This window comes from Scylla paramamosain, chromosome 11 (assembly GCF_035594125.1).
Source record: "Scylla paramamosain isolate STU-SP2022 chromosome 11, ASM3559412v1, whole genome shotgun sequence".
Lineage (NCBI taxonomy): Eukaryota > Metazoa > Arthropoda > Malacostraca > Decapoda > Portunidae > Scylla > Scylla paramamosain.
Genome location: NC_087161.1, coordinates 29165155 through 29189104, shown reverse-complemented (window position 1 = coordinate 29189104; position 23950 = coordinate 29165155). Strand labels below are relative to the sequence as shown.

General features: G+C 41.4%; 1 protein-coding gene and 2 long non-coding RNA genes across 17 annotated transcripts; 2 read left to right on the top strand and 1 right to left on the bottom strand.

The window, feature by feature from the left end:
• Positions 1 to 1563: 1563 nt before the first annotated feature.
• LOC135105257 (uncharacterized) lies at positions 1564 to 10079 on the bottom strand. 2 transcript variants are annotated; one of them, XR_010270779.1, is made up of 7 exons: positions 9309 to 10079; positions 8939 to 9108; positions 8513 to 8776; positions 7050 to 7306; positions 3803 to 3972; positions 3045 to 3137; positions 1564 to 2139 (listed from the first exon to the last, which is right to left on the bottom strand). It is a non-coding gene; the product is annotated as an uncharacterized LOC135105257 (long non-coding RNA). The 2 variants fall into 2 exon arrangements; XR_010270778.1 differs by having other exon boundaries at positions 1564 to 3137; positions 9309 to 10077.
• Positions 3476 to 3802, top strand: LOC135105258 (uncharacterized). The gene is made up of 2 exons (XR_010270780.1): positions 3476 to 3558; positions 3590 to 3802. It is a non-coding gene; the product is annotated as an uncharacterized LOC135105258 (long non-coding RNA).
• A 187-nt stretch (positions 10080 to 10266) lies between the features above and the next one.
• Positions 10267 to 21664, top strand: LOC135105253 (uncharacterized). Of its 14 annotated transcripts, none has more exons than XR_010270767.1 (11): positions 10267 to 10279; positions 10407 to 10484; positions 13787 to 14040; positions 14642 to 14918; positions 15676 to 15843; positions 16863 to 16970; positions 18019 to 18145; positions 18704 to 18889; positions 19048 to 19462; positions 20031 to 20139; positions 20345 to 21664. XR_010270767.1 is itself a non-coding variant. In XM_064013478.1 (9 exons), the coding sequence occupies exons 4-7, from the start codon at positions 15790 to 15792 to the stop codon at positions 19080 to 19082; spliced, it is 402 nt and encodes a 133-aa protein (XP_063869548.1). In that variant the 5' UTR covers positions 10273 to 10484; positions 13489 to 14040; positions 14642 to 14918; positions 15676 to 15789; the 3' UTR covers positions 19083 to 19462; positions 20031 to 20139; positions 20345 to 21664. The 14 variants fall into 14 exon arrangements, 1 of the variants encoding a protein (XP_063869548.1); XR_010270763.1 differs by having other exon boundaries at positions 13489 to 14040; XR_010270768.1 differs by having other exon boundaries at positions 10267 to 10284.
• The last annotated feature ends 2286 nt before the right edge of the window (positions 21665 to 23950 follow it).

The window sequence follows — 23950 nt, the reverse complement described above, 5'->3', positions numbered from 1 at the left end:
GTATTTAACTAAGCATTTTTTTTTTTTTCACTTTCTGACTGTGGCCCTTGCAATGAATGGCTTAATTGTTTATTTACTGTTCCTTACGTGTTTATTGATTATATGTGAGTTATTTATTTGATATTCATGATTTTTTTTTTTAACTTCGTATTTCTTTATATGATAGTTTTATCTTTTCGTGTTTTCTGGCTTAAGTTTTGTTTATTACTCCTTGTTTGTGTTATTAGGTGTGTCATTAATTATTTGTCTTATTTCTCGTAGTTTAATGGATTTTTTAGCACTTTAATTATTAGAGTTCCTCACCAGTCATTTTATTCGAGAGAGAGAGAGAGAGAGAGAGAGAGAGAGAGAGAGAGAGAGAGAGAGAGAGAGAGAGAGAGAGAGAGAGAGTCTAAATGAATGATAAAAAAAATAATAATCAGTTACAGTATTTTATTTATAAACAAGAACAATTCATGATAATAATAATAATAATAATAATAATAATAATAATAATAATATTTAAATACAAGGAGGAAAATGTGTAATAATAATAATAATAATAATAATAATAATAATAATAATAATAATAATAATAATAATAACAATAACTGCTTTTATCTTACTCACACAGATAAATAGTTTTATAAATAGTTTATTGACCATAAACATTGTGTACATACACACAAAATTAAATAGAACAGATAAAAATTTCAAAATGTAGTCAGTGACACACAGAAGACTGGTGACAAAACCTACTAAAGCCCATTAAATGATTGGGTGTCTCAAGTTTCCACATCATCAGTGGAACACTGCTTCTGAGCACTCAGGGATGGACAAGCTTTTCATGGCTTGTGTGAATGGAGACAAGACGTGTAGGGGATTTATTTGTTCTGTTTTTTCTTGTCCTACTCTCTCTTCCTCCCTCTTGACTCTTCCTTTGCTTCATCCTACTCTTTCTCTTGCTCATTCTTTCTCTCTCTCTCTCTCTCTGGACTTTTCAGACATAGCTCCTTATGATTTTTTGGCAATCCCAAACCTGTTGACAGTATCCTTATCTGAGAGCCAAGGAGACCATGCAGAATGTGGCAGCATACCTATCATTGGTTGCAGAAGCGTTTGAGCAGTGGAGTGATGGATGATTGTAGGAATGTGGTGGCACTGCTATCCACCATGACATTCATCCACATAACAGAACCATCTCACATGGTGCATTCAGCCTCAGGGAGAGGAACCTCTGTAGCCTTGGGCAGTAGCCCTTGGTCAGGTTTGCTCCAGAGTCAAACCTGCTTACCATCCGAGAATACCTTGGGGAGGAATGAGGAAGCCTTTTGCTCTGAACCCATGAAAATTGTTCAACCCTATAAGGGAAAAATATGAATGTTGAACAAATTGATGAGAAATGGAAGGATTAATGGGCTAAGTGTGTTGGATTACAGAGGGCTTTCTTTGAAGGACATTTTGAATGATACCATAATTTTGGCCCTTAGCCCAAGGTTGGATACTTCTGAACCGTTCTTGCATTTTTAAGCTAAGTAATATAAAATGCTCAATTAACAAAGGAAGGATAATGAAAAGATAAAACAAATCAGGAATTATATCAATTCATAGCTTTATCATAGTTCTAAGTCATAAATACTACAAAAATTAGTCAATCTCTTCAGAAATAATTATAAGATAAGCTTTAATAATAAAAAGTATGTATAAATAGATGAAATGTTGTCACCTTCACCAATGCCGGCTTCTTGTTATTCAGCACATGCTTGTGCTTCCTGAACACCGGTCTCATACTGGATAGAGACAGTAATGTATGGAGGTTTGATGCAATACAACATTTTATATAAGGATAAAAACTTGCATAAACTTCCTGTTTGTGTTTTTCTACTAAGGTGCAATTGTTAGGTGAGCATTTGCAACTTCCTACACTTAAACCATAACATCCCTACTACAGTGGCTCAGAGCCACACCATCACTTGTTGCTTGTCCACTAGTAAATAAGTTTTTTGTTTGTTCATTCTCATTCCTTCCCTATTTAAAACATCATTCCATCTTGTCATGGCCTCTTGAAGATCTTGTTGGCTTCCTGTCACGACAGCGACATCGTCTGCATAGGCCAGCATGATCTCTTTATCCTCCCTTACACACACTTCCTTCAGGCATCTGTCCATGTATATAATGAATAGCAAAGGAGAGAGCATCAATTATTCAATTATTCAATTATTCCTCACACACACACATACACACACACACACACACACACACACACACACACACACACACACACACACACACACACACACACACACACACACAGGTAATAACAATAATATCTACCCTATATTGTAATGCACATTTTCATAATCACCACTGAATCATCATCATCATCATCATCAATATTTTTTATCAATAATATTAACAGTATTTATATATGTACATAGCATTACTATTATTACTACACACACACACACACACACACACACACACACGTACATACACTCACCTCTCGGCAGGGGTGGTGGGGAACAGGAGGAGGAGGAGGAGGAGGAGGAGGAGGAGGAGGAGGAGGAGGAGGAGGAGGAGGAGGAGGAGGTGGACGAGGAGGAGGAGGAGGAGGAGGAGGAGGAGGAGGAGGAGGAGGAGGAGGAGGAGGAGGAGGAGGAGGAGGAGGAGGAGGAGGAGGAGGAGGAGGAGGAGGAGGAGGAAGAGGAGGATTAACACTGTGTGAGTGACTGACAGACTGACTAACTGACTAACTCACTAACTGACTGAATGACTGACTAACTGACTGACTGAATGACTGACTAACTGACTAACTGAGTGACTGACTGACTGACTCACTGACTGATACATACATACATACAGACAGACACAAGTACACAAGAATAAAAAATAAAATACATAACTGAAAAATCATTGCAATACACAGACAGACAGACAGACCAATGACAGAAAGACAGACAGATGGAGACAAACTAAACAGATAGATAGATAGTGAAATGACCACACAAAACACACACACACACACACACACACACACACACACACACACACACACACACACGCACCTGTTGAACATAGTAAGCTGTGGCACCAGGTTCAGACGGCCGCTCTACACAGCCTCGGACGCCTCCTGTGCCAACTCCTTGCATCGAACGAACCTGTGTAGACATGAAAGTAAGCAAGCAAGTGTTTATGGCTAATTATAATACTCAATATGCCAGTATCATCTCCAGCATCACCATCTGCTCACCACTGGGGACTCTCCTGGGGAGAGTTAGGAGAGTGAGAGAGGGGAGGGAGAGAGAGGGAGAGGAGAGGAAGAGAGAAGGGGAGTCTTGGAGATGGTTTGGGGTGAGTCTGGGATGGTCTGGATACATTGGGAATGAGAGAGAGAGAGAGAGAGAGAGAGAGAGAGAGAGAGAGAGAGAGAGAGAGAGAGAGAGAGAGAGAGAGAGAGAGAGAGAGAGAGAGAGAGAGAGAGAGAGAGAGAGAGAGAGAGAGAGAGAGAGAGAGAGAGAGAGAGAGAGAGAGAGAGAGAGAGAGAGAGAGGCTGTGAAAGGCTGGAAGAGGCTGTGAGAAGTTGGGATGGACTGGAAGTCCATCCCAACAGTTTGGGACAGTTTGGGGTGAGTCTGGAATGGTCTGGATACACTGGGAATGAGATAGAGTGAGAGAGAGGCTGTGAGTGGCTGTGAATAGCTGGGAGAGGGTGTGATAGGTTGTGAGAGGCTGAGAAAAGACAGTGAGAGGGTGGAGAAAATAATGGGAAACTGGAAAAATGAAAAGGAGAGATAGAAAGAGACACACAGGTAGACAGACACACCTGTAGGAAGGGCTCCTTAATATCCCCTTATCAGCTGGAGGGAGGGCTACAGGTAATAATCTTTTCTTCTTCCTTATCCGTGCCTCCTCCTCGTCCTCCTCTTCCTTTTCCTCCTCCACCTCGTACTCCGGAACTGGCGACCCCACCACCGGCACCTCCGACATGGCCTCCTGCGGGATGGTAAGGTAGTTAGGGAACTGTCTGAGTTAGCGTGTGTGTGTATGTTGGTTAAGTTTGGTTAAGTGTTAAATAAAGAATGGTACTCTATATTAATTTCAATATTTATCTACTTATTATCTGTATTTTGAAGATACATGTACCATTTGAACTGTAAACCTTTGTAATTGTCTGTCTCCTGCACACCCAGCTCGTCAACACCCCTGTGCCTGCAAACGGGTCACTGAACATTAAATAAACTTGTCTCAGTCCCCTACATACACACAAGTGGCTGGCCAAACACTGCATCAACACAAACAATGGATAAACAGTGGGAATCTGCTGGTCTGAGTCCCCTACATACACACAAGTGGCTGGCCAAACACTGCATCAACACAAACAGTGAATAAACAGTGAGAATCTGCTGGTCTGAGCCCCCAAAACACACTAGTGGCTGGCCAAACACTAGATCAACACAAACAGTGAATAAACAGTGGGAATCTGCTGGTCTGAGCCCCCAAAACACACAAGTGGCTGGCCAAACACTAGATCAACACAAACAGTGGATAAACAGTGGGAATCTGCTGGTCTGAGTCCCCTACATAAACACAAGTGGCTGGCCAAACACTAGATCAACACAAACAGTGGATAAATAGTAGGAATCTGCTGGTCTGAGCCCCCAAAACACACAAGTGGTTGGCCAAACACTGCATCAACACAAACAGTGGATAAACAGTGGGAATCTGCTGGTCTGAGTCCCCTACATACACACAAGTGGCTGGCCAAACACTGCATCAACACAAACAGTGAATAAACAGTGGGAATCTGCTGGTCTGAGTCCCCTACATACACACAAGTGGCTGGCCAAACACTGCATCAACACAAACAGTGGATAAACAGTGGGAATCTGCTGGTCTGAGTCCCCTACATACACACAAGTGGCTGGCCAAACACTGCATCAACACAAACAATGGATAAACAGTGGGAATCTGCTGGTCTGAGTCCCCTACATACACACAAGTGGCTGGCCAAACACTAGATCAACACAAACAGTGAATAAACAGTGGGAATCTGCTGGTCTGAGTCCCCTACATACACACAAGTGGCTGGCCAAACACTAGATCAACACAAACAGTGGATAAACAGTGGGAATCTGCTGGTCTGAGTCCCCTACATAAACACAAGTGGCTGGCCAAACACTAGATCAACACAAACAGTGGATAAATAGTAGGAATCTGCTGGTCTGAGCCCCCAAAACACACAAGTGGCTGGCCAAACACTGCATCAACACAAACAGTGGATAAACAGTGGGAATCTGCTGGTCTGAGTCCGCTACATACACACAAGTGGCTGGCCAAATACTGCATCAACACAAACAGTGAATAAACAGTGGGAATCTGCTGGTCTGAGTCCCCTACATACACACAAGTGGCTGGCCAAACACTAGATCAACACAAACAGTGAATAAACAGTGAGAATCTGCTGGTCTGAGCCCCCAAAACACACTAGTGGCTGGCCAAACACTAGATCAACACAAACAGTGAATAAACAGTGGGAATCTGCTGGTCTGAGCCCCCAAAACACACAAATGGCTGGCCAAACACTAGATCAACACAAACAGTGGATAAACAGTGGGAATCTGCTGGTCTGAGTCCCCTACATAAACACAAGTGGCTGGCCAAACACTAGATCAACACAAACAGTGGATAAATAGTAGGAATCTGCTGGTCTGAGCCCCCAAAACACACAAGTGGCTGGCCAAACACTGCATCAACACAAACAGTGGATAAACAGTGGGAATCTGCTGGTCTGAGTCCGCTACATACACACAAGTGGCTGGCCAAATACTGCATCAACACAAACAGTGAATAAACAGTGGGAATCTGCTGGTCTGAGTCCCCTACATACACACAAGTGGCTGGCCAAACACTGCATCAACACAAACAGTGGATAAACAGTGGGAATCTGCTGGTCTGAGTCCCCTACATACACACAAGTGGCTGGCTAAACACTGCATCAACACAAACAATGGATAAACAGTGGGAATCTGCTGGTCTGAGTCCCCTACATACACACAAGTGGCTGGCCAAACACTAGATCAACACAAACAGTGAATAAACAGTGAGAATCTGCTGGTCTGAGCCCCCAAAACACACAAGTGGCTGGCCAAACACTAGATCAACACAAACAGTGAATAAACAGTGGGAATCTGCTGGTCTGAGCCCCCAAAACACACAACTGGCTGGCCAAACACTAGATCAACACAAACAGTGGATAAACAGTGGGAATCTGCTGGTCTGAATCCCCTACATAGACACAAGTGGCTGGCCAAACACTAGATCAACACAAACAGTGGATAAATAGTAGGAATCTGCTGGTCTGAGCCCCCAAAACACACAAGTGGCTGGCCAAACACTGCATCAACACAAACAGTGGATAAACAGTGGGAATCTGCTGGTCTGAGTCCCCTACATACACACAAGTGGCTGGCCAAACACTAGATCAACACAAACAGTGAATAAACAGTGGGAATCTGCTGGTCTGAGCCCCCAAAACACACAAGTGGCTGGCCAAACACTAAATCAACACAAACAGTGAATAAACACTGGGAATCTGCTGGTCTGAGCCCCCAAAACACACAAGTGGCTGGCCAGACACTGCATCAACACAAACAGTGAATAAACACTGGGAATCTGCTGGTCTGAGCCCCCAAAACACACAAGTGGCTGGCCAGACATTGCATCAACACAAACAGTGAATAAACAGTGGGAATCTGCTGGTCTGAGCCCCCAAAACACACTAGTGGCTGGCCAGACACTGCATAGGCACAGATGGGGAGCTGGTTTGGCCTGACAGCACCCTCCAGTATTCATGTAAATTCTGGCTACCATTTGCAATTCTATTTTGGGGAGCCACACCTCAGAGAGTCTCTTTTATTGAAGTTTTGTCCCCCCCACGGCTGGCTGGCCTACATAACAAAATAAATAGATAATGTTTTTTTTTTGTCAGTTAGAGGACTTTTTCATCTCTACCTGTTGAAATAAGATTATCTCGGAAAGTTTAAAAATGATGCATTACTACTACTACTTACCCTGAACAATACCTCATCCTCAGCATCAGAGGACGGCCCCTCCCCCTCCTCACTGACTAACTGTTGTTGTTGTTGCAGTTGTTGTTGTAACAGAATCAACCTCTTCCTCTCCCTCTCTCTCTGACGTGCCTCCCTCCTGGCCTCCCTCTCTCTCCTCCTCCTCTCCTTCCTCTCCCTCCTCTCTTGCTTCTCTCTCTCTCTCTTGCTGCTGCTGCAATCTCTGGGTCCACCATGTCCTCGTTGATCCTCGGGATTTGCTGCAAAAGGAGGGAGAGAGTGAGTGAGTGGAAGTGGGAGAGAGGATGAGAGAGAAGGGTAAAACTATTATTGTAAGAGAGAGAGAGAGAGAGAGAGAGAGAGAGAGAGAGAGAGAGAGAGAGAGAGAGAGAGAGAGAGAGAGAGAGAGAGAGAGAGAGAGAGAGAGAGAGAGAGAGAGAGAGAGAGAGAGAGAGAGAGAGAGAGAGAGAAATATGTAGCAGTAATAATAATAATAATAATAATAATAATAATAATAATAATAATAATAATAATAATAATAATAATAATAATATCAAACATTCTCTCTCTCTCTCTCTCTCTCTCTCTCTCTCTCTCTCTCTCTCTCTCTCTCTCTCTCTCTCTCTCTCTCTCTCTCTCTCTCTCTCTCTCTTTCTCCTAGTGCAACCTACACTCATAAATTATTTCTTGCCCCAAAAAAGCTAATTTGGAATAAGACAAACAGTAACAAGTCCGAACATAGCAGTGGATCTTAAACTCCTAGAAACTGGAGACATTACTGTATTCCAGACCTTGGCGTTTGTATACAAAGCTCTTAATACAAACACAAGAGACACGGGCTCATGATATTCAGTTAAGACAGACAGGTAACTTGAGGACACCCTTCTGCTGAACCTCCCGTGCCCAACAGAGTGTCGTCTCACGAGGAACCAAGCACTGGACCCGGCTCTCGGACACAGTTAAAAACAAACCATTACATTCCTTTAAATTACTGATAAAACAACACTTAACAAGTAATTATTCATTGTATTTATTAGTTTTCAAATTGTAATCAGCTCTACTATTATAAACATATGTAATTGTTTGTAATTTGTAATAGTTATTATTATTATTATTATTATTATTTACTTTTGTTATTGATATAATTCTTTTTTGCATGTATCTATAATTTGATTGGGTTAAAGTTATGAATTACTTACTAAATAATTATGTACTGTCTTTTTCTTTTTTTTTCATGATAGCTGAATAAAACACTGGTCTTAAACCTTAGTGTAAAATATTCATTAGTCCACAAAGACCTTGTGCTCCATGGACTGGCCATCACATATCAGAATGTCTATATACCAGTCTGTCTGTATATATTAACACCAATATATATCATTTAATCAATCAATCACTCTGTAAGGAAAATATAGACAAATAAATACAATAACAACAGATGTATATACACTCTCTCTCTCTCTCACCTGCTGAGGAGGGAGATAAGCCAAGCCACAGCTAACCCAGGTGTGTGTGGCCCACCTCCACCTCCCATCACCCCCGCTGGCAGCACCGCAGGGGGGCAGGAGGGGGTGAGGGATGACTGGGCAGGGGTCACAGGGAGAGGGGTGGCTGGGGCAGGGGTCTGGGGCTGGGGTCGGGGGAAAGCCTGGGACTCCGACCACTTGCATGACCCGACCAACTCCAACGACTTCTGCCCCTAATACCTGCGTGTTGTCAGCTGGAACAACCTGAGAGGAAGGAGGTGCTCAGAAGTAGTAGTAGTAGTAGTAGTAGTAGTAAGATTGATTTTCTATCTCTGTCTCTCCTTTCTGTATGTAAAAAACTTTCTCTCTCTCTCTCTCTCTCTCTCTCTCTCTCTCTCTCTCTCTCTCTCTCTCTCTCTCTCTCACCTGTATGACATTCCCTGCCTGCACTATCATGGGGAAGTGGGGCTGCGGGGCTGAGGCATCTTGGGGCAACACCTGAAGCATGTTCCCCATTTGAATAACCCTTGTTGTGGCGGTGGTGGCAGTGGTGGTGGTGGCGTCAGTCCCCTCGGCTGCATCGTAAGGTACTGGAACTGTTGGGAGGAGGGGGTTAGTTTGGGCGGCCACGCCCCGGGGACTTAGCCTTGGGAGGAGAGCGTGCCCAAAGGGGGGCAGGGACCGGTTCTTGTAGGGGCTGCGGGCACACGCGGGAGGGCGGCCCTGGGGAGAAAGCTACTAGATTCGTTCAAAGCATATCTAAACCTAACAGAACACTATTTACAAATAAACCCACCTGTTATAATTAGCTTGTGCAACAGTTTGAGGGCGAAGGTAAGGAGTGAGGAGCCACTGCTTACAGGGATAGCCACTGTCCCCGGGAAGGTAGCATCCTGCAGGGTACATGTTGTTTCTCAAACATCAGTTTGAGTGCTGACTTATCTAGTATTCTTGCATCGTTGACTGAGCCAGGCCACCTTGCCACAATGTCAAGAATCTTATAGTGAGCATCAAATACTACTTGCACATTTATGCTGTGATAGCGTTTCCTGTTCACATATACATGTTCATCGACATGAGGGAGGACACAATTCTTATATGAGTGCCATCAATCACTCCCACAACACCGGGAAACTGAGTTACTTGCATGAACTCTGCCTGTTTTTGCTGCACTTCACGCTGGGTGTGAGGGAAAGCCACGAACTGGCAGATTACTTCTGGGTCAGCCAGTGCATCAATTGTCTGTGATATTGCACGGCTGATAGTGGGCTGCGTTGTTCCAAAATCATCACAACTGCACTGTTGCATTTTTCCTGTGGCTAAATATCGTAATGTGATGGCCACCATCTCAGGGGTCAAGGCTCTATTTCTTTCAGTTTTACTTTGCAGCTTGTCTCTCACTATATCAGTCACTGCAACAATACCAGCACGGTCCAATCTGAATCTTTTCAGTAACTCAGCATCGTCGTACTCAGCGAAAATATCTCTTCTCACTCTGTAGGTGCGCCGCTGACGTTGTTGTGCCGCCTTCCTGCTAACGGCTGGGTTCATCATGCTCTAAATAAAATTTCCACCTACCTTTAATAATCTGCTGGAGGTAACTTGTGGAAAGAGAAAGAAAAGTGCATTATTTTTATGCAATAATATTTTTAATTTTTGAACTTGAAAATGCAATATACTTTAATTCAGAGATTTAAAAAGTGAACATACGTTTTAACCCAGCGGGTGCTGTAAACAGTACGTTGGCGGTTCACCACCAGTTCAGAAGTAAGGTATCTTAAATTGCACTCGACAATGTTGTGAATACTTTAAAATGCTTGAAGCCATACTTGATGCCTTCCATAACGTGTAAAGTAAGAAGTTAGCCTGTGTTAAAAAGTGGTGATCCCTGCAGATTACCAAGGCATCCAGTCTCCCAGCAAGTGCCAAGAGGCATTCATTCAATGCTCCGCTGACACCAATTTGCCCAAAGGTATGCATTATATGTGGAAAGTACATTACGTACGGTGTAGAGGTGGTTGTCTAGTGATATAAATGGTAAGGTGGTGGTGCTGGTGATTGTGATGGTACTACACTGTTATTACCGTATGTCAGTATATTGAGGCTTGATATCACTTTTATTAATGTGCCAGTATTTCATTACCTATCTTATGAAATAACACTAGCTCTTGATATATTCTTTTCTACAAACCTTTAACAATAATTGAAAGGTTTTTTTTAAATTGAATTCAATGCCTTTTCTTATTGATGAAAATAGGAAATAATTATGGCTACCACTGGCTAGACACGCCATACCTTGCCTTGAGTTTAGGTATGGTTAGGTTAGGTTTGATATGGTTGGGTGTAGTTAGGTTAGTTTTGGGTATGGTTAGGTTACAGCAAGTACAGTTAGGTTAGTTTGGGTGTAGTTAGGTTTGGATGTGGTTAAGTTAGTTTAGGTATGGTTAGATTACAGCAGGTATGGTTAGGTTAGTTTTGGTGTGGTCAAGTTAGTTTAGGTATGGTTAGGTTACAGCAGGTATGGTTAGGTTAGTTTTGGTGTTGTTAAGTTAGTTTAGGTATGGTTAGAACCTTGGACAAAAAATGAGGAACATCACTGAACCAAAAGATTTTTATTTATTTATTTATTTATTTATTTTATTTATTTATTTATTTATTTAATTTTCTTTTAATATTTCAATGAAAATTAGCAGTATTACTTATATCTGTCAACTTTCCAAGAGGGTTAGAGAATGCCTCAAGCCATTTGTAAGATAAGATTACACGTAAATTGCTTGGTTTAAGAGAAACTGGCATGTTAGTAAAATGAATCTTTACTGTCATGTGAATGAATATTTATAAATGCAAAAAGTTTAAATCTCCAAGAACAACCTGTGTTTTACAGTAATGTGGGTAGCCCACATGGGACCCATAAAGTAGCCCACAAAACACCCACATGCCTCCCATTATCCAATGTTGGCTGGGTATATATATATATATATATATATATATATATATATATATATATATATATATATATATATATATATATATATATATATATGAGGAGGCAGTAGACATCTGCCTAAATGATAATTACTACCAGTGAGGTCTAAAGCACTGTTCAGGGGGTGCTGTGAACTTATCATTAAACCCAGCTGTGACCTCGCTGAACGTTTCCCTTTGTGTCTCACAACACAAGGGGGCAGTCATAGCCTGCCCTCTAAAGACAACTCTCTTCCTCCACACAAAACTACAAGCACCTAATAACACACACACCCTTCACTCAAAAATTTTAAAATCATCGTGGCGACTCCTACACCAGCCTCGTAGTCCCCATCTGGGGAGGGGACCATAAATGTCCCCAGGTCAGACTGCCTTTCTGTCAAAGACCCTAAGTGTCTTGACACCCCCCCTCAACTTTTTCTTCATTAACTTCTGCAACATTCGCAGTCAAAGATCTAATTTTCAATCTGTAGAACACCACCTCTCCTCTTCTAAACCTCATCTTCTTTTCCTCACTGAAACTCAGGTGTCTGAGGCAACTGACAGTAGCTCCTTTTCTGTTCCCTCTTACTTTCTCTATCCTCATTTTCAGTCCAAAGCTGGATGCTGCGTTTATGTGCGCAATGATTTAACCTGCTCTCGTGCCCACGCTCTTGAATCTTCTGAGTTTTCCACCATCTGGCTACGACTACAGAGTCACTCTCATACTAAATTTATCTGTGCTGTATACCTCTCACCTAACTCCTCTGATTATAAGAAATTCTTTAACTACTTAACTTCCAAAGTGGAGCACATTCTGACCCTCTTCCCTTTTGCAGAGATCTCCATTCTTGGAGACTTCAATGTTCACCACCAGCTTTGGCTTTCCTCTCCCTTCACTGACCATCCTGGTGAACTAGCCTACAACTTTGCTATCCTCCATGACCTAGAGCAATTGGTGCAACACCCTACTCGTATTCCTGACTGTCTTGGAGATACACCCAACATTCTTGACCTTTTCCCCCAGCCTCAGCCCCAGCCCCAGCCTTTTCATCCCAGCCTCTCCCAGTGCATCCTAGCCTCTCCCAGTCCATCCCAGCCTCTCTCAGTGCATTCCAGCCTCTCCCAGTCCATCCCAGCCTCTCCCAGTCCATCCCAGCCTCTCTCAGTGCATTCCAGCCTCTCCCAGTCCATCCCAGCCTCTCCCAGTGCATCCTAGACTCTCCCAGTCCATCCCAGCCTCTCCCAGTGCATTTCAGTCCATCCCAGCCTCTCTCAGTGCATTCCAGCCTCTCCCAGTCCATCCCAGCCTCTCCCAGTCCATCCCAGCCTCTCCCAGTGCATCCTAGCTTCTCCCAGTCCATCCCAGCCTCTCTCAGTGCATTCCAGCCTCTCCCAGTCCATCCCAGCCTCTCCCAGTCCATCCCAGCCTCTCTCAGTGCATTCCAGCCTCTCCCAGTCCATCCCAGCCTCTCCCAGTGATAATAAAGCAATTTGGATTTAGGAGAGGGAGATTGTGTTACAAACTTACTGAGTTACACTTAGATCTATAGAAAACTGTTATCAAATGGCATATAACATTTTATGTTATATGCCATAATTTATTATGGCATATAACAGATTATTATTACAGATGCCATTTCTTAAAGAAATGGCATCTGTTTTTTTTTTTTTTTATTCTCTTTCTCTCTCTCCCTCCCTAAGGCAGTGCTCCTCTTACAAAGGAAAAATAAATAATTAAATAAAATAATTAATTTACAAATCAAGGGCTGGATTTGTGTCTGTGGAGGCCTGTGAGCAGCCTGAGTGTGGAGGCCATCTACCTGAAATATTTATATTAATATTTTTGTATCTGTATTCCATGCAGTTTTTAATACATATAATATATTATAGTGAAAGGAACATATTTATTTAGTGTAAATGAAACAAGTGGTTATTTTGATAGTAATAAAAAAAATATTTAGTTCATAGAAAACTAGTGTTTGATTAATTTAAGTTTCTTTCACTTACAGAATATTTATGTGGGAGACTCCTCAGATTGTGGAGACCCCAGATTGTGGAGGCTCCTGGGCAGCTGGTCTTTTTGTGGACTCCTAAATCTGGCACTGAACAAAATTCTCTCTCTCTCTCTCTCTCTCTCTCTCTCTCTCTCTCTCTCTCTCTCTCTCTCTCTCTCTCTCTCTCTCTCTCTCTCTCTCTCTCTCTCTTTCTCTTTCTCTCTCTCTCTCTCTCTCTCTCTCTCTCTCTCTCTCTCTCTCTCTCTCTCTCTCTCTCTCTCTCTCTCTCTCTCTCTCTCTCCTCAACTCTCAGCCACTGGATGGTATATCAGTTCACACAGCAAGAAGCCAAGGACCCACCGAGGCTGTCACTTGGAAGAGGTCATTGTTGTTGCATCCAGCATCCCAGCCTGACTGCCTAGACAGGTCCCGCAGGTTGCTGAATGGCAGAGGTGCAGGCTGCTCCACAGCAAAATGTGAGACCAGTGTGGCAGAGTATGATGTGTACACAATGAGGGACACACTGTAGCCAACCCAGTAGATTACCCGTGCTGCACTGCTGATTGGGTAGGTGTTGGAGCCTGCAGGAGGAAGAGGAGGAGGGAAAGATGCCATGAAAAGGCAATTTTAAGACATGGAGGATGATACAAAGGCAATTTAAAATCTTTGAAAGTAACACATCTTTTTAAATTAAAAAATGTAGAAAAGACCATTTTAAAATGTTTCAGAGATGAAAATGCAATTTAAGAGTTTTCTCATCATTTCTAAAAGATTTATATCTCATATCTTACTAAGAAAACTGTTGATATCATCATATGAAGAGAACTACTGATAAAATTAAATACATTACTTGATATCCATATCAGTCATATTAACACCACTTGCTTATATTGCTCATGCCAGAACTAATTCAAGTTAATATCAGCTCAATTATGAAAATACACCAGGTATCATGTAAAGTTTCCCAGTTTTAAATCTATCCTTTAATAACTGTCTTTCTGTATTCCCATCTTATCAAACATTAAACACCACTACCCTTGCATTCAACTTAGTCTCATACCCCAACAGGTCCTCACCCTGCTGTAGGAGGGCTGGCAACATGTACCAGCCATCTTACCAAACACTAAATGCTCCAACACTTGAACTGACCAGTCTTACACCTCAACAGGTCCTCACCTTGTTGTAGGAGAGCTGACAACATGTACCAGCCAGCAGCAACTCCCATGCTAACAGGCTTCTCCCCCGTGGGTATGTAGCACCTCTGGAGTCGCTCGATGAAGAAGAGGATGCTGGCGAGGCCTGTCGTGTTAGCCGGGATGCGCCGGTACAGAGCTGTGTCCGTTGGGGTTGTGTAGGCAAGCATCTTCTTGGCAAGGTCCTCGTAGGTGGCCGCAAACAGTTTACGGCTGTGGGATGAGAACTTGTCTTGTGAATGTGACGTTGGGGTGAGTGTTAATCTGATTTTGTGTTACTATGTTCTGTGGGGAGTGGGTGTTAATGTGATTTTTTGTTAACTGAATGCTGTGTCTGACCTCCTGAGGTGTAGTATGGTGGGCCACAAGATTGTCCCTTTCCACTAGGGGCTGACAGATGATATTAAGAGTGTGAATGTGTGTGTGGTGTTAACGTGCTGGAGTGTGCACAGCCAGGAGTGTTTGGGGAATGAAAATAAAAGGAGTTATGGATGTTTAAAAATGCATCTTTTGAGAGCTAAGTATACAAGAAAGTTGGTGTGTTTGGGGAATGAGTAAACAATGAAGAAATGTTTTGAGGAACTGGGTGTGCAGAGGCAGGAGTGTTTGGAGAATGAGAATACAGGAAGACAGGAATGATTTGGGAATAAGTGTACAAGAAAGGAGTGTTTGAGTGACAATATATAAGGAAGAGGTGTTTTGAAAATGAGAGTACAAGGAATGAGCATTTTGGGAGTTAATATACAAGGAAGCAAGTATTTAAGGGACAAGTATACAAGATTATTTTCCTGTCATATGTCATTATACAATGTTTTTCTTTGTTATATACATCATTCCCTTTCACTTTTCATATCTTGTGTTCTCGTCATTCTGATGTAATGTTACAGATAGAGAATGTTTGGTGTCAAATTTTCACTAATTTCATATGTGTATAAACTTTCATTTCATTGACTTTTTTTTACTATTACTACTATATTTTCTTGCTTTTTAAACAAGTCTTTTCTTTCAGAGGAGGGAAGCACAGGGGAAGAGGAGGACGAGGAGGAAGAGAGTTAAGAGTCACAAGAGGAGGAGGAAGGTGGAAAGAAAGAGGAAGGAGAGGAGGAGGAGGAGGAGGAGGAAGATGGAGAAGGAAAGGAGAAAGATAAGAAGGAAGGAAATGCCGCAGAAGGAGAAGGTGAGTTGTTAATAAGGTTTTGTGTGACAAGTTTTCTGAAAATTTTATTTGTTTACATGAAGTTTGTTTTGTATATATTACTCTTAATATACTACTTCTCCCACCACATGCAATTTGTCTGTCTGCTGTTGTGGTTCTTTCATTTCTTGTTCCCTTTCCTGAATATACCATTTCCTTAGTTTCATATCTAGTACCCTCCAATAAAATTTCTGCTTCTCGGTCTCTGTACTTCTCTCGTTTTTTTTGCTTGGCTTCATTCCTCAGATCCTTCTCTTTTTCCCTTTCTTCCAAGTTCATATCTCTTTTTTACCCAAATATTCTTGTATTCTGAATTTTCAGCAAGCTTCCCAGTTCTCACTAGGATCTCCTTTACTGTAACTTGGGATCTCATTCTCACTTTTAATGGTCTTTTACCTCCTTCACTATATTTTCCAATTCTATATGCTTCTTCCACTTCTCATTCCAGTCCCTGTTCTTCACCTTGGACCATTGTAATAATTTTCCTTACCAACTCCTCTCTCTCTCTCTCTCTCTCTCTCTCTCTCTCTCTCTCTCTCTCTCTCTCTCTCTCTCTCTCTCTCTCTCTCTCTCTCTCTCTCTCTCTCTCTCTCTCTCTCTCTCTCTCTCTCTCTCTCTCTCTCTCTCTCTCTCTCTCTTATTCCCTTTTCTTCCTTTCTTCCTTCCCTCCTATCTTTGTTTCTCCCTCCTCCTCCTCCTCCTCCTCCTTCCTCCTCCTCCTCCTCCTCCTCCTCCTCCTCCTCCTCCTCCTCCTCCTCCTCCTCCTCCTCCTCCTCCTCCTCCTCCTCCTCCTCCTCCTCCTTCATTCTACCTAACAAGAAATAATAGATTCAAGATTATACCCAAACGTTTTAAATCCCACAAGGCCAAACATTTTTCTTTAATCGTATAGTAAATATATGGAGTAAACTTCCTGCAGAAATTGTGAACAATATTGAAATTGTGAAAGCAATATTATTGAATCAGTTCATCCTAAACATTTGCACTTTGTTTTTCCACAGAGCAATAAGAAATTAGAATTGACAGAGAAACCAGACAAGGGACTGCATTTGAAGAAGCACAAGAACCAAGAAATTACATCATTCAATGAAATGACAACATAATCTAAAGTAAGAATTTACATAGCTTTCATTTTGGTTTACATTCTGAAAGGTAACAGTAACATGGATATGTTTTTATATTGAAATCTTTCTCTGATTGCATACAAATGGTACCAATCAACAAATAATAATGTAATACTTAGAAGCTGGGAATTCAAATCACTGGTAGATAAAATGAACCACCATTCTAGAGTGTACATAACTAAGGAATTAATATACTGGTTAACTGTCACACCAGCATGAACAGAATAGCAACAATTGTTGAGTAGAGTCTGTAGGAGGCAGGGAAGGAGGCATGTAGTCAGTTTTAGAGAGCAGTTATTATGAAATCAGCTGTAGAATATTCCTAAGATGCAATACTACTGGAGTCTGTCAGCTTGAAGACAGTTTATTAAAGAAGGGAAGTTCATGAGATATAAAGCCTTTGATTATTCAGTTTCATTTCCAAAGTAACATTTATTTATTGGTGTGTTGCTTCCTGTAAATAGTAAAGCCTTGACAGCACTGCATCTCTCACACCATGCTGTAACTGTTGAGAGAACCCTAACCCTTAGAGAGAGGAGGAGGGAATCCTTGGTCTATGTTCAGTAAAGCCCTGTATTCTTGTCATGGCAATGTAGAATGGAGGCGTCATTGGTTTATGTTCAGTAAAGCCCTGTATTCTTGTCATGGCAATGTAGAATGGAGGCGTCCTTGGTTTATGTTCAGTAAAGCCCCGTATTCTTGTCATGGCAATGTAGAATGGAGGCGTCCTTGGTTTATGTTCAGTAAAGCCCTGTATTCTTGTCATGGCAATGTAGAATGGAGACGTCATTGGTCACATACTGTTCTAATGTAATCTAATGTAATCTAATGGAATCATGAAGGTGTAAAAATGCAGGATATGGACATCATCAGCTTTTGTCATTAAGGGTGGTAAAGTGAAAGATTTGTTAATCACTTTGGTCTTTAGTTGATGCTTCTGGTGAGGCTTTCCTGTTTAAACTTGGCATAATATATATAAAATGATGTGGCATGTTAAACAAGTTAACTTACTGCCTTCTTGTGTCTTTCACAGATAGAAATCAAAAACGTCACAAGACAGAATAGTGAGCTGCATGCACTTATCACAGAGTATAAAGTCACTCCCTCAGAGGAAAAAGACAAGGATGGCATGTCTTCATGTGAGAACTCAGAAGCTAAATGTGAGCTACCATCCACATGAATATATATTTGTATATCAAACTGACATTCTCCTTGGAGGGAGGCTTTCCAAAGTGCACACACACACACACACACACACACACACACACACACACACACACACACACACACACACACACACACACACATCTCTGCATCAGGACTCAACAGCCAGACTGATAAACAATTACTTCACCCAAGATGATCAGCTGATAGGATTAGCTGTGGATGAGCCTCCTGTGGTGACTAGGAGTACAAAAGCCAGCAGCTAATTTTGGGAGCTGCCAGTCATCATGGTCCTGGTGTCTGAGGTGCTGCTTTTGCATTTTCCCAGTCATGGGTCGAGGCTACATCACATTTATTCATTCACAGTTGCTCTTAGTTATCTCTGTTACAAGTTAAAATTTTTCCTGGCTCCACAGACATTTCTGGTGCATCTAACCCTCTCTCCATTGCCCTTCTATTTCCCTTAGTCTTATACCCACTTCTTACATTACGTCTAATTACTTCCATTGGTCATTCTTGTCTGGCCCTCTGTTGCATCAATTTTTCACCTCCAGGTACAGATACCAAGGGGAAATTGCTGGGTCAAGTGGCTACACTGACATCTGAGGTTAGCAGGTTGGAGAGTGAGTGCAGCAGTCTTCAGGTTCAGCTAGACTGTGAGAGGGATAAGTATAACAAACTGCTGGGAGAATCTCTTGCTCATGAAAAGTTGTCTGAAGATGTCATAACTGAACCAAAAGGTAAGAAAGTTTATATTCTCTAATAATAAAGCAAATAATTTTTCCTCACTGTTGCTCAATTTTTTGAATTAATAACAAAATAAAAGCATTGTTATTGGATTTGTTTATTGAGGCTGTATTAAGAAAAGTTGAGAGAAACAAACTTATTGTTTTATCAGGAGAAACAACAGGATTGGGAGGAACTGAGCTTTAACAGAAGCTGCAACAACTGCAGGAGGCTCACAGGGTCCTGGAGAGCAGGTTAACTTGCAGCATGAAGGAGGTGGCTGAGCTAAGTGACAGGAAGTAGCAGCTTAAGCATGCTGTAGTGCATGAGGAGACAGAGTCCATCGGTGTATGCATGTTTTTTGCTCATTTGAATCATCTGTAAAAGTGAAGTGGAGGAAGTGTTTACTGTTTACTGTATGCCATTTCCTTGGTCTTTTAATGAAGAATTTTATCCTTCTTCAGGTGACTACATCACCATCTACCAGTTGCAGCGAGGAGTGATGAAGCAACAAGCTCGAGAACGCGAGTTAGACCTTGCCAGCCTCCATCATGAATGAGAGGAAATGAAGCAAAACCACTCTGCAGGTTAGTGCTCTCTTTTGCATCTCACACACTTCTTATTCATGTCATGGCAGATTAGTGATTTCTGCTGCATCTCACACACTTCTTATTCAATTGCTGGCAGGTTAGTGATCTCTGCTGCATCTCACACACTTCTTATTCAATTGCTGGCAGGTTAGTGATCTCTGCTGCATCTCAAACGGTTCTTATTCAGGTGTTGACCAAAGTACTAAGCCTTCATATCATTACCTTGCTCTGTGATGGAGGCTACACCATCTGGCATCTAGCTGAGATTTAATGTTGCAGTAAAGCTTCCATATGAGTTCATGTAGAGCAAAATGTTTTCAAATGCCAGGGAAGTAGTGTAATGTAACCTTCCAGAGAAATCTATCCCTCATTTATTAGTTAACAGGAGTGTTTAATGTACTTAATGTGATTAGCCAGGATCAAGGGTCAACTTCTTCACTGACCATTTACTCTCAGGTGATGTATCTGTCCTCCATGAGTCACCAGAGACACATAAGGTGTTGTAAGTGAAATTTCATCTATTAGATTTATTCAAAATGTGAATTAACACAGTTGTTTCCTGCAGGATTTGATATCAAAGCTGGTGCAGGAAAAGGAAGCAGATCATGACCTTCAGCAGCTCGAGAAGATAAGCAGCGTCCTTAAGAGTCCAGTTGCTATCTTTAGCAGTGTTGGTGAGTAGTAAAAACTGAGCCATCTTATGAAGTGCAACGAAACATTATTATTATCTTCATAATTTTCTTGAAATAAACAGATTTCTGTGGCATGTTGCTCATTAGCACTTTAATATCAGATAACACCAGTTATTTATGTAATGATGTAATGTACTAAGTAGATGAAATACAAGTGGCATCTGCTAACACTCTTGATGTGGAACAGGAACCAGTGAGTCTGAGACACCCACCAGCAGTGGAAAGCTGGCTGACGAGCGCCTCAAGCACTCTGAAAAGGTGGAGCAACAACAAGAAACAGAAAATTGCATCCATCATTCTTTGCCTGAGGAGGGAATTGATGCTCTGTTGACCCTTCACACTGATGTCCCTCATGAGGAGGCAGAATATGAATCCTACAGAACTTGCCCATAGAAAGACCAAAACTGTTACTGCTGCCACACTGCCACCACTTCCACTGACACCAAAAGCCCAACTGTGCAGAGAATCCTGGACCTCCGCAATGAAATGGAGTCCACCAGTCACCTGGAGCACTTTAGCCTCCAAAAGTTCCATCCGTGTCCATTGTGTTTGGGTAAACTTATCACTGTATAAGGGGACAAGTATCAGTGTATGGTTACTATATACTCATTTGTACTTAAAGATGTCATGTCACATCATTCTCTCTCTCTCTCTCTCTCTCTCTCTCTCTCTCTCTCTCTCTCTCTCTCTCTCTCTCTCTCTCTCTCTCTCTCTCTCTCTCTCTCTCTCTCTCTCTCTCTCTCTCTCTCTCTCTCTCTCTCTCTCTCTCTCTCTCTCTCTCTCTCTCTCTCTCTCTCTCTCTCTCTCTCTCTCTCTCTCTCTCTCTCTCTCTCTCTCTCTCTCTCTCTTTCTTTCTTTCTCTTTCTTTCTTTCTTTCTTTCTTTCTTTCTTTCTTTCTTTCTTTCTTTTGTTGCATATGTTACTGCTTTACATTCCTCCCCACAGTATTTTTTCATCTACTTTATGACTGCAGTAGTTTTATCATCCCAGTGTATGCTGTATCCACTCTGAAACTGTAATTCACCAATCAGCTCAAATGTGTCTCTGTTTTGATAATCATTAATTTGTTTCAGCTACACAACCACTCTGATAAGGGACAAAATCTACTTCACCAGTCATCTATGTCATACAGTCATATATATTCATACATATGACAAAATACTCTTCCTAAGACATTTCTTATTTTCTCTTCTCAAGTGACCTGTCCATCTATCTAAGGTACCACATAACATTTAAAACTTACAATATTGTGTTTAATTCATGAACACTTTTTTGTCTATCTATGGAGACTTGCGTATAGACTTGAAATGTATTGGGAGTTTTCTTTATCTCTCATTCTATACCTAACACCTGTTCCTAAGAATCCCCAGGTGATAGCCATGGTGACTGGCTGGTCTCCTACTGAGTGGCTGGGGTTTTCCAAAAGTGAGGGTTGGTGTTCCATACCATACCATGTGCCCTGTTTGTATTCCTTCTTTGTCCTCTGTATTATATTCTATGTAAAGATGGTGCTGGGGTGGGATGGGGTGGGATCTACTTCTTATTCCCTAAACGTGATGAGGAGTGACACTGGGCAGCATTGATTTGCTCCTTAGAGATGGCTGGGTTCCTGTGGATGAGTGGGCCATGCTGTGCTTTGTCAAGGATGGTGTTTGGTATTGTGATGACTCTTGCCACAATCAAGTGCCTCCCACAGAGTAGTGGAGTACCTATGTATGGTGTTGACCCAAGCTGTCCAGGTCTCATCCAATGCCTTAATATGATTTAGATGATCAAAATGGTTTAACTCACCATTTAATCAGCTGACTGATTTGAATGGAGAAGTATGTAATGTGTTGTAGCCTAACCATCCCTGCCAGCATGGTCAGATTCTTGGTAGTAACCTGAAATGCTCCTAGGTAGTGAGTATCATTGCACATAATGATCTTTACTTTGTCAGTAATTCAATGATACTGAATATTACTCTACTGGATTTTGCTCAGCACTGCTTGGTAACTTTTGGCCATAATCCCAGGTCTGGAATGATATGAAGCCATGTTTTTACATTCCATATGAGACAGGCAAGCACTATGCTTTGCCTGACTGATACCTGTACTATACATTTATGACCCCAGGTAGTTCATCACTCTCTCTCTCTCTCTCTCTCTCTCTCTCTCTCTCTCTCTCTCTCTCTCTCTCTCTCTCTCTCTCTCTCTCTCTCTCTCTCTCTCTCTCTCTCTCTCTCTCTCTCTGTTTGGAATTATACTGTATATTAGGAAATATCATTAAAGAGTGTGTGTGTAAAAAGTGTTTGCATTATTGTGCATTTGATGTTACAGCCCCAGGTTCTTAAAGTTTTCTAGTTTCATGATTTATAAAGATTGCTATTTTTAATAAAGTTATTGAAATTGTTATTGAGTGTTTTTTATTGAACTCATTAGCTTTGTAATAGTGTGCGTCTCATCATGCATTCATTAATGATGTAGAGTGGAAATGTCCACTCCTATCATGCATAATATCAATGCATTATTGGTTTATGTTGTTATTTGTGTATAAATTGTAAAGTTATGCCAGTCTATTTTAGTACAAACTAAATATCAGCTGGAAGAGAGGACAGGTAATGGCACACTAAAACACAGGAAGGGACAATGATATAACCATCCAATTTAACAATACACAGAGGAAGAAGAATGAGAAAGCAATAAAAATGGATTATTTAATGGATGATTAATAGACCCTCATTTGTAATGTTATTTCAGGCAAGAATATTAAAAGAGACAGCTGGCTTGCCCTTTGTACTTGTTCAGCTTGCCCTTAGCACTTGTTCATACATGACAGAATGAGAGATCTATGGGTGGGGGTGACACCTGGAAATGGGTATGATTCATGAAGGGATTGATTGATTGGTTGACTGACTGATTAAGAAAAAAAAACGTAGCAGTGGAGGGTGGGGGGGGGGGGAAGGCGCCCCCAACTTTCCAGTCATATATGGCGTGGAAGGGACAATACCAGCAAAGAAAAATATGAGAAAATGCATAATTTACTATAAAACCCAAAATGCGAAATAAAACCTTGCCAAATTGAACCTTCCCACGAAGGTAATGAATGGAGTTTTGATGCAATGAGCCACAGTTACTTAAAACACTCAACAAATATAACACCTGCCAAAAAAATAAAATAAATAAATAAAATCAATCAATAAATAAAGATAAAAACGCGAGAAAACCTTTAAATTATCACAACGCGAAATATACACACACGCTAAACTGGATGCGTCATTAATTAATATCCCCCCAATAGTTTATAGCCCCTCCCCTATTCATTGCTCCCCCCTCCCTGCCTTGAGGAACACCTTCACTTATGGCCTGCTGTTGGGTCAGATTTGAGCCATTTTAACCTCGAATTACATACAATACATACATACATATCGTCTCCTTGCAATAATTATAATAGTCTTCCTGGCTTAATTTTTGTTTATTCATTATTCCTTATGTATTTATTAATTATTTGTCATTTGTCTAATTCCTTGTTTTATTTAGCCTCGGTATTTAACTAAGCATTTTTTTTTTTCACTTTCTGACTGTGGCCCTTGCAATGAATGGCTTAATTGTTTATTTACTGTTCCTTACGTGTTTATTGATTATATGTGAGTTATTTATTTGATATTCATGATTTTTTTTTTACTTCGTATTTCTTTATATGATAGTTTTATCTTTTCGTGTTTTCTGGCTTAAGTTTTGTTTATTACTCCTTGTTTGTGTTATTAGGTGTGTCATTAATTATTTGTCTTATTTCTCGTAGTTTAATGGATTTT